The 13,291-nt window shown below is 43.1% G+C and overlaps 1 protein-coding gene and 1 long non-coding RNA gene across 8 annotated transcripts in view; one reads left to right on the top strand and one right to left on the bottom strand.

Moving 5' to 3' along the window:
• LOC309350485 overlaps positions 1-13,291 on the bottom strand; it is a 737,064-nt gene that overhangs the window by 538,677 nt on the left and 185,096 nt on the right. The gene's annotated exons all lie outside the window — the stretch shown is intronic.
• Positions 1-13,291, top strand: part of GRID2 (glutamate ionotropic receptor delta type subunit 2) — an 833,811-nt gene that overhangs the window by 664,813 nt on the left and 155,707 nt on the right. For all 7 annotated transcript variants that reach the window (XR_014160291.1, XR_014160292.1, XR_014160293.1 and 4 more), the window contains exon 11: positions 6,039-6,351. Coding sequence is in view for 4 of the 7 variants with exons in the window: in XM_081876717.1 (XP_081732843.1) it covers positions 6,039-6,351 (313 nt within the window). In the remaining 3 variants the exon portion in view is untranslated. The remainder of the gene's footprint in view (positions 1-6,038; positions 6,352-13,291) is intronic.

Here is a 13,291-nt window from a genome sequence, read left to right as displayed (position 1 = left end):
TCTGCTGTCTTGTTATAGCTTGGATTTTCTAAAAATAAAATTTGTTTGTGCCCCATTTTGTTCTCCATAATGATGAATAATAATATTACATATTCTCCAAAATTTATCAGATGAAAATAGGGATATCCCATTCTACATCAGGAAGCTTCACCCATGTTTTAACTGGCCAAACATGTAGACGTCATATATACATCTACATCGAGCCAATTACAACCTCTCCACCAATCCTACCTCTCAGGACTGTTGTAAAGGAAAAAAAAAAGTGTGAGGGAAGGGATTGTGTACAACACCTTCCACAGATAAACAGAATGAAATAAAATATTAACTGTAAGCTGCCTCGAGTCCCTGTCAGGGGAAAAGGTGGGCTATTAATAATAATAGAAACTGTGAGAATGCTATTGAACTCAGTGGGTCTTACTTCTGAGTGAAAACGCTTGGGCCTACAGTGTAAGGCTGCCCAGTCTTTACCCAGTTAACTGGGACTTAGCTCTGAGTAGACAATGTAAAGCTCATTTTACAATAAAGGAACCAACACTCCCTGTATTTCATAAGAAAAGAATTTAAAGTAGATTGGTGACCTTTCCTTCAAAATTATAGGAAGGACTTCATATGCCAGTATCACTATTCTCTTCATTTAGTGCAGGTATTTTATTTTCAGAATAAACAAGACTCCGTTTTTGTACCTATGCAAACACACACAGAGACCACTTCTAATTGTTCTCTGAGATATGAAGGAGAGGAATAAGGAAAACCGGGACAGCTTCTGTAATTCTGGGTCTGTCCCTGAAAAATAGGGACACTTGGAGGGTATGAATTACATTGTTAATTTTATTTATGTTCTTACATGTATAGTGTTGGGATATGAGTACTACGCAGCTGCAAACTAGCTTGGTGTTTACATCACATGATGTGGCTAGTCCTGGGAAAGAATGTTCCAGGCAGTTCACAGGGATTTGTTCTGTGTGTAATATGAGACCTTCCTGTTGCGTGTGTGAAGGAAGTCTTACTGAGTTGCTTGGAGGAGACTGAACTGATCGGACATGTTTTTGTACAGATGTAAAGTCAGAAATAAACCGTAGAAATGTAATGGACTTTCTGGCTATCTTCTTTCTCCTGGTGGTATGCAAGGGGAGAAGGGGGTGTGCATCTTCCACGCTGGGAGATGTCGCCTATCAAGACCTCTCTGGACTGCCATGAAGCCAGCCAGGGGAGGACACCGGAGCCAAGCCCCAGGAGCCTGGAGAGGGGCCAGCCTCTCCCGAGGGGGCATGTTTTCCAACATATAGTTCACCTTTCTTTTGTCAGGGATTTCCAGAATGGTGTGCATGTGGTTCTCAGGCACCCACCTAAGCACAGATCAGAGCCAGGCCAATCAGATTCAGCAAGGTGGTATCCTCATACATCTTTCCCAAAGCCTATTGGAAATTATGTATATTGTCCAGGAAATGTGCACAATGGCCTCTTCCTGGAAGGATTATTTGCACATTCTCCATTAGGCCTGGTGAATATGTGCAGTGGTCACTTGTTATGCACATTAACCACGCAACTTAAATTCCCACATATATAGTGAGGCACTTGGATTTTTCTAAAATGAAATCATGGTATATGCAAATATTTTTATAAATAAATGTCAGTCTTCAAGCTGCGGCTTCGAGATTGAATGTTTAAATATTCCTTGTACATGCACAAGTACCATATTCAGACTCACCTTCTCCCTGATATGCTAGGTTAATGTACCAGTATATGTAGTATTTTTCTCATGATAGAAAAATGTTGGTCCCCTCAAGCTGATATGTCCAGGAAAATCTTTAGTGATCAATGGGCCTGAATATATAGAACAGTCAAAGGGGATCCATTCCTCTTTCCTTCACAGACCATTCTGGGAGACTTTAGATGCTGGATACATTTCACTTTACAGAGTGGCAAGGAGGATACATTGCCATCATTGGGCAGAGATGAAAGAAAATCCCCAATGTTCAATACAGTTGTATGTTGATTGATCAGATCCAACCATTCACACATTCTTCCTGCCCCCACCTCCACTCTGCTCAGCTTCCAATAAAGGATCTCACACAGCTTCAATCACAGGCAAAGCTCATTACTTCAAATGAGTAGAAGCTTTTTGAGCATTTAAATATTCTTTTTCATATTTCAAAAAAGGACAGTCAGTCACTTATTCAGTATTTAATTTCCTTAAAAGGAAAAAAAAGCACAACACATTAACGTGACTGCCTTAAACACCATCTTTGGCTTTTGCTGCAATTATAATGGCACATGTGAAAAGAAAGTTAAAATAACACCTACTGAAGTTGTGACTGCTGTCTCTTGAGATGTGCTGAGCAGTAAGCTGGTTAGATCAAGGGATGTATTAATAGCCTTCTTCATATCTTAAATGGGTCTGGAAGGAACAAAGGCAGCGTGGTTGTTATGTATAGGACAGGTAGCCATATGGTATAGTAACTTCATTTTCAGGTGCTATTTAACATCTGCCAGGGATGTCAGGAGATGTTCATTTTTCTGAAGTTACTTTGCAACCAGAACATCCGCAAGACAAAGGAAAACCAACAGTATATTGTACTCTTTTGTAATAAATTTGTAATCAAAGTTCTGATTCACTTCAGACAGGATGTGTGGCTCTTTGGATTAAAAAAGGCAGTTCTCCAATTGCAGGCATGCATCAGAGAGCTCTGTTAAAAAAGGAAACTGTAGTTGTGCTAAGCCAGTAATCAGCAGTAAGAGGAGGTATTGCATTCAGGTTCAGCATAAAATAGTTATGGCATTAGTGGTGCCTTCAGAACAGGGGTAGAAGTCCAGCACTCCATGCAGCAGTAGGGTCTCATACGCTGCAGGGACGGCTTACAAGTGAAGTATTATGCATACTAAAATTGGGTGTGTATGTATGTGATGTAACTTAAGTCCTCGTTGTCGGCATCCGCATCTATCACGAAAGACAATGGGGGTGAAGTCAAACCTCTGTTCTAGTGGCACTGAAGTGGCCTCCCCAGGGTGCAAGCCTGGGCAGAGTTTGGAGGTCTAGGGCTGCCCAGATGAAAAGAACCCCCTCTTGGCCTTGCTGACGTGGTCCAAAGGAAAGCAGAACGATGCGTTTGGCACCAGTTTGGTTGCAGGAGTCACTGGAAGGAGGCGTACAAGGCACCTTCCAACCATCTTAGGTATTCCTCTCTGGATTTGTGTATGGTTTACTCCAGGCTTCCTCAACCTCGGCCCTCCAGATGTTTTGAGACTACAATTCCCATCATCCCTGACCACTGGTCCTGCTCACTAGGGATCATGGGAGTTGTAGGCCGAGGTTGAGGAAGCCTGGTTTACTCCTTAGCCTTTTCTTCTCCTGCCTTCTTGACAGTTGGACCCACTATTGGTCAAGTCCACTCAATCAGCCAGAGCAATCTGCAGGGGAAGTTCCTAACTCACCAAGGGTTTGAGACCCATCATCAATATGCCTCTTTCAGTGTGAGAAGAATGCCTGGCTGTTGCTTTCTTATCCTAATTTGCTACCTTAAAACTTGACACCTGCCTGACTTTGGGCTCATCCACACCCCTGTTTCTCCAATGTATATAGTAGAATCCCTAAACCCTTTTCTGGTGCAGGAGCTTTGGAGCAAGCTGATCCAGTTCAGAAAATGTTGCTGCTGCTGCTGTTTTCACAGCTATTTTTATGTTGGTGCTATTGATTTGTGTTTATTGATCTGGTTTTACGTGTTTTGAATTTTGGTTTCTACTTTTATTATTGAGAACTGCCTTGATGATCTGTGTTGGGTTGAAGGGCAGGAAAGGAGTTCTCTGAAGAAACAGAAGTATAACAAACAACTCAACAAAAGGCCTATTGGCATCGTCCATCCACAGTTAAGCACTCTTTTATCACAAATATGTTATTTCACATCAATAGGAGTTTAACACAAAATCTGATAGTATAATAAGAGAGATGAGAACAGTGTTGTTATCTTCTCATTTGGCAATAAAACAAAAATAACCCCCCTCCACTACTCCCCACATCTATTCCTTTAACCAGTCAACATTTCCCAATAGAATGCATTTAGTTTTCGAAAAAAGGCAGAGTTTTGACATAATGAGAAAATATTAAATTAAAAAGGTCTTTTTGTGCATGGGTGAAACCTCAGCAAAAGAGTAACATTCAATTAGAAAACAACTCTAGAAAAGGCTGCCAAATTGCATTAAATTTATCTGATCTCTCTGTCTTACAGTACATGATTCATTTTTTTAATGGAGAAGTCTTAAAGGTCTTCAACCCAATTTTCGATTAGAGGCAAAGGACATGATTACCAGAACTGTAACATAATATGCTTTGCTACAAATGATGCTCTGGCAGGGCAGAGTATAGTAGATTTTTGGAGCTTCCAGATTTCAAGGATGTGTCCCAGAAAAAAGATGTTTAAATGAGACTTCTGACTTGAAGGACAGGAGTACGTTATTTCTGTCTATGGTATCTTTCTAAAAGGACACAATAGTAGGGCCTTTCCAAATTATACGGATGAGAGTCTCTTGTGAGTCATCATTTCTGCACCACTTATTTTTCAAAATTCTTATATACAAAAGGCTTTTTTGAAGGCCGGTGAGTTTCAAGTACAACTTTTTGCAAAATGAGCCTAAGACAACAGATGATATGGTTAATGATTTAATGGCATCCTTCCATTGTTGCATTCTGAATCATGAACCCAATTAGCTCTTAGGTACTTCATGTTAGGTTTATGGCTATCAAAGATGATCTTATATAAGACGTCTAACTCAGTCTAAGAAAAAATGCAAAGCCTTTAAAAGTTTTAGGATTAATTGTTCAGAGGTACCAATAGTTAGTGCAGCAAACAAACTTCTAGAATAATCACAAATGCATTTGATTGAATCAATATTCTGTTCAATCAGGAAGTGCATAGACTTGGATACAAAACTACAAAAGGGGTTAAAATCATAACTAAAATCATAGCTAAAATTTCAAAAATCAGCCCACTTTCCCAACTGGAGTTGTTTTGTAGAAATGCCACATTAAGTATTTTTCATAAAGATTACTGTATTTTTCCATGTATAAGACTAGGTTTTTTAACCAAAAAAATAGGTTTAAAATTGGGGCTCGTCTTATACACAGGTACTGCTGAGGGGTGTTTTCTTAATTTGGAGTCCACCCAAATAGGGGGCATCTTATACATGGGGGCATCTTATACACGGAAAAATTTTATACACGGTAGTTTTGGTAGAAAGCAGATTCCTTATGTTCTCTCCCACACACTCGCTTTAAATTGTAAATTATTTCTTCAGTATCTCAAAAGGCTATGGCGGCTTGGGCAACATGCAAATGTATTTAAATAAAAGGGAACAGGTGAATCGGTTAAGGCTGTGATCCTAAGCACTAGTGAGTGAGTCCTGTTGAGCAGAGTGGAATTCATTTCTAAGTTGACAGCACAAGACCTTAATTTGACAGAAGTCCTAAACTACTCACAAGGGTTTCCAGTTTGCTTCAGTGGTGACACTGGTGTCCATAAGAAAGACCAAGATAAACATCCAAAAGGTTATTTCCTACCCATCACTTACATTTGAAATATCTGCTTCTTTTTGAACTTTCAGAAATAACCTGATGCCAATAGGCAAAAGAATCATATCTCCCAACTCTCTCCTCACTCTCTCCTACCCTCTCCCCAACTGCAAGATGTCTTTGACAAAAGTGTCTCTCACCAAATGCAAACAAACTGTGAAAACGACTATGAATTGAAAGTGGAGACAACAGATTCCCCTTCCCTGTTTATCTGTTTGCTTTGTAACACAAAAAAACCTTAATAAAAACTATTTTTTTAAAAAAGCTTATAGCCAAGTTTGTATCTATTCTGCTCTCTCCCCTTAGCAGAGTTGCTATTTGGATGGATGTATAAGGAATATATTTAAAATAAACAAATCTGGGCAACTGTTTTGCTGCGATAGGGTTGAAGGCTATAAATCAAATGACGGCTTTGAAATTTTTCTATTGCTCATGAAAATGAATGTTCTCCTCTCTCTCACTCTTTCTCCCGCAGAGAGCTGATATAGGCATTTCTGCATTAACCATCACACCAGATCGGGAAAATGTGGTTGATTTTACCACCCGTTACATGGACTATTCAGTGGGTGTGCTGCTTCAGAAGGCTGAAAAGACGATGGACATGTTTGCCTGCTTAGCACCATTTGACCTCTCCCTCTGGGCTTGTATAGCTGGCACTGTACTGCTGGTTGGACTTTTGGTATACCTCTTAAATTGGCTCAATCCACCACGTCTGCAAATGGGATCAATGACTTCAACGACTCTCTACAACTCTATGTGGTTTGTTTATGGATCCTTCGTGCAGCAAGGTAAGGGGGGGAAATATTACCTTAGCAAATGACAGGGAGGCCAGCTCTTATTATAGGGATGCAGGACCTGTGTGGCCCTCCAGATACTGTTGGACTCCAACTACCATCAGTCCCAGCCAAGATGGCCAATGGTCAGGGATGATGGGAGTTGTAGTGCAACAACATCTGGAGGGCTACACATTCCCCAAACCTGGCTATGTGGCAGAGAACATGCTTTGCATGAATACATGTATGTGCAATTTATTAAGCTCCTAAAAGAGACTATGCCTTTTAAAGAGTTTGTTTCAAAGAAGAAGAAAAGGGAAAAAAGAAGACTGCCTACAGGCTTCTATTCTGGGAAGAGACATGACCCATTTTCTTTTAGTTATGCCATGTTTTATGATTTATGTGTGTACAATTTTGTAACAAGAAAAAAAACCGAAGGGCTGTCTGATGAAAAAGGGAGCCAGTTTGTTTTCTCCTGCTCCAGAGGCTAGGAGCTGAACCAATGGGTTCCAAAGAAAAGAAAGGAGGTTCTGATGAAACATGAGGAATACCTTTCTGACACTAAGAACTGTTTGACAGTGGAATGATGCACTCTTCTTGCTTGGAAGTTTTTAAGCAGAGGTTGGATTGCAATATCAGGAATTATTTGGTTGTGATTCTTGCATTGCAGCGGGCTGGACTAGATGACCCTTGGAGGCCCCTCCAACTCTGCAATTCTATGAATCTATGACTCATGATGAAAGTAGCTTGGAAAAGAATGAACGGAATAAGAAAACAGTGTGAAAAATGATTGAGTAAAGAGATGAATCCTGAAATGAGGGTGAGAATAGGTAAGCTTAATGAGCAGCTAAGGAAAATGTATCTAAGCAAGATAGACGTGGCAGAGAAATAAGATTAGAGGCAGACAAGCAGACTGCCTCTACAGCAGACTGTGGTGGTAGAGAGTGTAAAAGAATAGAAACCTGGCAGTGTCAGCGATGAACTTGAGGGCAAATGTGTATCCTGAAGTCAAGCAGATAGAGCCAAGCTGGCCGGCTAAAGGTCAGGGATAATAATAATAATAATAATAATAATAATAATAATAATAATAATAATTAATAATAATAATTTATTTGTATCCTGCCCATCTGGCTGGGTCTCCCCAGCCACTCTGGGCAGCTTCCAACAAAGATTAAAAATACATTAAAATGTCACACATTAAAAACTTCCCTGAACAGGGCTGCCTTCAGATGTCTTCTAAATGTCAGGTAGTTGTTTATCTCTTTGACATCTGGTGGGAGGGTGTTCCACAGGGTGGGCGCCACTACTGAGAAGGCCGTCTGGCTGGTTCCCTGTAGCTTTGCTTCTTGCAGTGAGGGAACCACCAGAAAGCCCTCGGCGCTGGACCTCAGTGTCCGGGTAGAACGATGGGGGTGGAGACGCTCCTTCAGGTATACTGGGCCAAGGCATGTGCCTGGATTGAAGTAAAAAGAAACATATTCAGGTCTTTAGCGCAACCACTGCTACTTGATTGGTCCTCCAGTGTCACCTGACTCCCCAGAATGGGAGAATGACAGGCTATGTTATTCATTTCTGAACTACCGTATTTTTCGCCCTATAGGACGCACTTTTTCCCCTCCAAAAATGAAGGGGAAATGTGTGTGCGTCCTATGGGGCGAATGCAGGCTTTCACTGAAGCCTGGAGAGCCCCCCACAAGGTCGGGGGACAGCGGGGAGGCGGAACGCTGCCATCCCGCTGTCTCCCGATGTGGTTTGGAGGCTGAGCTGACGGCGGGGAGATGCGTGCTTCTCCCCGCCGTCAGCCCTGCAAGCTCCAGGGACAGCAGAGAGGCACAGCGCGTCTTCCCGCTGTCCCCGGACCTGGTCTGAAGGCGGGCGGTGGGGAGAAGAGCGCTTCTCCCCGCTGCCGGCCCCGCAAGCTCCGGGGACAGCTGGGAGGTGCAGCGCGTCTTTCCGCTGTCCCCGGACCTGGTCTGAAGGCCAGCGGCGGGGAGAACAGCGCTTCTCCCCGCTGCCGGCCCCACAAGCGCCTTGGGGGGGAATAATTTTTTTTCTTTCTTTCCCCCCCAAAAAACTTGGTGCGTCCTATGGGCCGGTGCGTCCTATGGGGAGAAAAATACGGTAAATTGCCTGCTCTTCTTTCCCCCGGCTAGCACTCCAACAGAACAGAGAGGAGGGAGCCAGCACCTGGTTCATGGGTACTAGTTTCAGGCTTCTGGCAACTAGAAAGCAATGAGAATTTTTCACCTCTCACTTTTTTGGGGGGGATGCTTCTTTAAAGGACCCCATCCACTTATCTCTGTTCCCCCAAACTTCTCACTCTGTGAACAGGATGGGAATGTGTCTCAACAATTCAACTCCTTTTCAACTCTCCTGGTTCTCTCAGTTTTCCTCACCAAGCCCACAGTTCCCCCTCAGCATTTCTGCTTTATCTCAACACGCTGAGAGAAGAGGCATGGCCATCAGAAAGACCTGCTTCATTGCTGCAGCTTCCTGAACAGACTTCCTCCTCATACCTATATGCATTTATCTCCTTCTGCATGGTTAAAATCATGCTTTCCCAGGAGCATGCAGATGAATGCATAAAGACATGTGGACACCTTAAGCTGAACAAGCAAAGAAGCATGGAAGAGGCAACCCTATCCCCCAGCCAGTGTAGTGTGTGAACTGTCTATGGGCCCTTCCAGACGGGTGATTTTTTTACAGGTTTGTTCTACAACATGTCATTGACATAGTAATACTGCATTAGTCACTGATTTATACTGGATTGTCCACACATAATTCCACTTACTTAGTTATTCTGTGAGGCTTCACCAATACTGCTCCATCATTGCCATTTGGAGCAGCACACTTGTGCTATAGCGCAACAATAGCAGGACAACAACAACAACTGGATGTTTGTGGTAGGAGAGGTTACAGGATTTCAGCAGGAAATTACAGGACTGGAAACATAGCAGCATGTCTACCCAAAGACCTTTGAAGCTGCAGAACGTATTGAAAGGGGGATCTTGTAAACCCCCCCCCCCATACCACCATGAGCACAAATAATCACAAAAAGCACAACAGGAAAGGAGATGAATAGGGAAATTCAGTGGGCTCCTTGGGGGCGGTGGACTAGAAATTAAATAATGTAATCAAGAATTATTACAGTACCCATCATTGCAATGGGCAGATATGAAACATCAGTAAAGTTTGTTTCAAGCCTGTAGGATTTCCAGTTTATTAAGTTACAGTGTAAGAGTAACAGAACATTTTCCCCTCTGCAACTTCGAAACATTCTCTGTTTCTGTTGGTAGTTTATTCAGTGCATAAAGCAAATACTGTATTCTGGGGCACAGTCGGAGAGAAACCTCTCTGACCTCAGCTTCAGCAGTGCCCTTGGGTCCTGTGGCTGACTTCGCTGACATGCTGCCTGCCCCGTCGGCTCGTTTCGCTTCCGCTCCGTTTGTCTTAGACCTACCAACTCTTCCCTGACCTTCTTGGCTACATTCCCCATTCCCTCCAGCTTTCAAATCTACCTATATTATTCCCCAGTGTCATTTATCCTCTCCACATTCTGAGTCAGCCTTCCGACCCATGCTCATTCACATATTCCAAATGTATCTGTGTATCTGAAGAAGTGTGCATGCACACGAAAGCTCATACCAAGAACTGACTTAGTTGGTCTTTAAGGTGCTACTGGAAGGAATTTGTTTTGTTATATTCCAAATGGGTCACAGACTGTTGACTCAGCATTGGTGCTCACGTCTGGTGCCAGATTCTTTGGGTTTTGTTTCTTTATGTCTTGGCTGAGGACTTATTGGGTGCAGTGCCATGAATCAGACCAGGGCAACAGGAAGTTTTGAGCTCTGAAAACAAGGTAACACAAAATTAGGACAATACAACTGACTGAGCAACTGGAGCAATAGCCTGTAGCTTGCGTTATTTCCTGCTGTGTTTCATGAGATAGTGCAGGCATTGCCACACCAGAGATATACCATGCTTGCTAATTCATATGCCATCTGTTGTACAAGCAACTGACTGAGACTGCAACATAAATTTAGGTGAAATTCCAGGCATTAAAGAGGCTTGATTCTGTTGGCTTTGGCATTACTGTGTGCTAAATTTTAGCAATGGCTCTGCTTTGTACCCTCCCAACCCTGCAGTTGAAGTGGCATCTGCCTGTTTTGGGAGACAAGGGAAGAGTACTCCTTTGGGGGTAAAGTCAAGGAGTTGCAGTGCCTGCTGTGGCTGTGGAGACTGATACTGGAGAGACATGTTTTATTGCAGGTGGGGCACATGAAGGTGTCTGGTTTTGCTGTTACAGGTGCACTTATCTCTGTGTTCCTCCCAGTGATCATTCCTTCTCCGGTCACTGCTATGAATGCACAACCTGACTGTCTGTCTCCAGACACTGCAATCGTCTGCAAGAGATTCCCATATGACACATTTAATGTTGCCAGCCTTCATTTCACATTTGCAGATACCTTTGTCATGTAGAGTTGGTCTGCCTGCAGGCCTAGTGCCTGAAGCCCGATCCCCTGAGAGCACATCCATAGAGATCCTGCCATCTTCCATTCTGTGTACATGATCAAGCCAGTGTAGATGTCGCTGAGACAGAAGTGTGAAGATGCTGGGAATGTAGCGTTGGGAGAGCACATCTTTTTTTGAGACTGTCCTCTTTCCTGGCGATGCAGGCCTAGTTGGCAGAGCTTAGGAAGTGGTGCCGAGCTCTACTCCACAATATCCTCAAGGTTTCTCTGTCCATAATAAAGAATAATCGTCATCCCCATCCAATCTCCTTGCAGCTTTCAACAGAAAGAAAGTGGGGAAATTGCTTGGTTATGCAGTTAATATGGTTCCTGCAGTCTGTTTCCCTCTTCTCGAACAGGAAGAGTTCTAGAGCTCTGAGTCATATAACTTGTCCCCCCTCCCCCCGCAAAATATAGAAAGCTCAAATCAGTGGTAAAACCCACAGTGTCAGTTTTTGTAAATTCCCGAATTTCTAAACATGAATCTTCCTCAAACACAGCAGCAGTAGCTAATTGCTAACAGATATGTATATACCCTCCAACATTCCTCAGATGGAAATAGGGACATTTCTCATCCCTCCCCCAAATGACCCTCCTTGATCCCCTTCTCTACCCCACACAGAGCATTTCCTGTCAGACGAAGGGTGAGTGTCACCAGCACACATGCCCCCCGCCATCCTGAGAAAACCCCTTAATATTGATTTGATTTTGTATTATTCTTTGGCAGATTGACAAAAAGAAACACACACCAATAAATAAATTTTAGAAAGGGACAAGATTAGATGCTGGCACACAAAGCACTTAAAAAATAAGTGTAAGCGGCTCCTTGCCCGGTTGGCTGCTTTAAAACAACCCCATGCTCTCTGTCCCTGCCTGCAGTTTTTTGCTGTCCGATTTTGGATTAGCCACTGTAGGGACTGTGTGTGTGTGTGTGCTTGAGCTATAGTTCTCCTCCTCCTGCTTCCCGTTCACTCTCCCAGCGCCCCTGCGACTTTAGGATTGATACTCTGTGTGTCTGTGTGTGTGTGTGTGAGGGATCGTTCTCCTTCTCTTGCTTCCCGTTCACTCCCCCAGCGCCCCTGCGACTTCCAGTGCCCCTGCGACTTTAGGGCCAGTTCTCTGCGTGTGTGTGTGTTTTGACCTCACTGTGCTTGTTGGGGGAGAGTGTTGGTCGCAATTTTTCTTGATTTATCTCAAAGTGGTTACTATCGTGATTTCCTTTGTTTGTCTTAGCGTGTTGCTTTTAATTATCTTTAAGTGTGAGTGTGAGTGTGAGCGTTTCGGCAGCTGCCGAGCCAGGGAGGAGGGAGAGAAGCAGAGCCTGCTTGTTTTAAAGGAGCAAAGCGGGAGAGGAGAGGAGCCTCTCCTGCATTATTAGCAGCATCCTTCTCCACACACCCCACACGTGCTCCTTGTCCCTTGAGTGCTTTTCCTTTCTCCCCACTTAAAATGTGGTTACAAAGCACGGATCCACATGGATCCTCAGGATTTTTGCATTGGGTCACCCCAAATTCACCATCAGATCACATAGCATGTCCATGGCTACAGCCTGCACCAAAAAACACACACGCACCCCCTGTTTCATGGGGCTGCAATGGCGCAAAAACGTGGTTACAAAGCATGGATCCACATGGATCCTCAGGATTTTTGCATTGGGCTACCCCAAACTCACCATCAGATCACATGTCTGTGTCCACAGCATGAACCACAAAAATCATACATCCACTGTTTCGTTTAGAATATTTTTTTCTTGTTTTCCTCCTCTAAAAACTATGTGCGTGTTATGGTCAGGTGCGTGTTATAAAGCAAAAAATATGGTATATCTGATAAAACAAATGCCTGTTTAAACAGGAAAGTTGTATTTTTTGTAAGGTTATGGTTTTGGGGTGGCAAAACACCAGAAAAGAGATGTGAGGTTTTGCAGTTTGTGAATGTCCTTTCTGGATTTCTTTTAGAAAAGTCGCATAGAATTCAGGTAGATGCCACCAGCATGACTGCACCACAGCAATGGTTTATACCAGGCTTCCTCAACCTCAGCCCTCCAGATGTTTTTGGCCTACAACTCCCATGATCCCTAGCTAGCAGGACCAGTGGTCAGGGATTATGGGATTTGTAGTCTCAAGACATCCGGAGGGCCGAGGTTGAGGAAGCCTGGTTTATACTGTAGTTTGCAACCATAAATCATATTTACAAAGAATTAGGTTAACCTCAGTCTGCATTTGGGAACAAGTTTTATTGACCTAAAGGAAGGCCTTTTTCTTCATCATCATCCATTATGGTGTTTTTTATTTTTGTTTTAACAAGAGAGAGTCTAAAGAGGCATATCTCCTTCAAGCAGGACAAGTTTTAATTTGGTTGAAAAGAAAAGAGCAAAGAATTAAATGGACTTGATATCGAAATACATGGATGTGCAGAATGACTGAATAGAGACACTGAAGGCCCGG

This window comes from Podarcis erhardii (assembly GCF_964252035.2).
Source record: "Podarcis erhardii genome assembly, chromosome: 9".
Classification (NCBI taxonomy): Eukaryota; Metazoa; Chordata; class Lepidosauria; order Squamata; family Lacertidae; genus Podarcis; species Podarcis erhardii.
The sequence above is the reverse complement of the archived record's forward strand: the minus strand, read 5'-3'. Positions and strand labels throughout refer to the sequence as shown.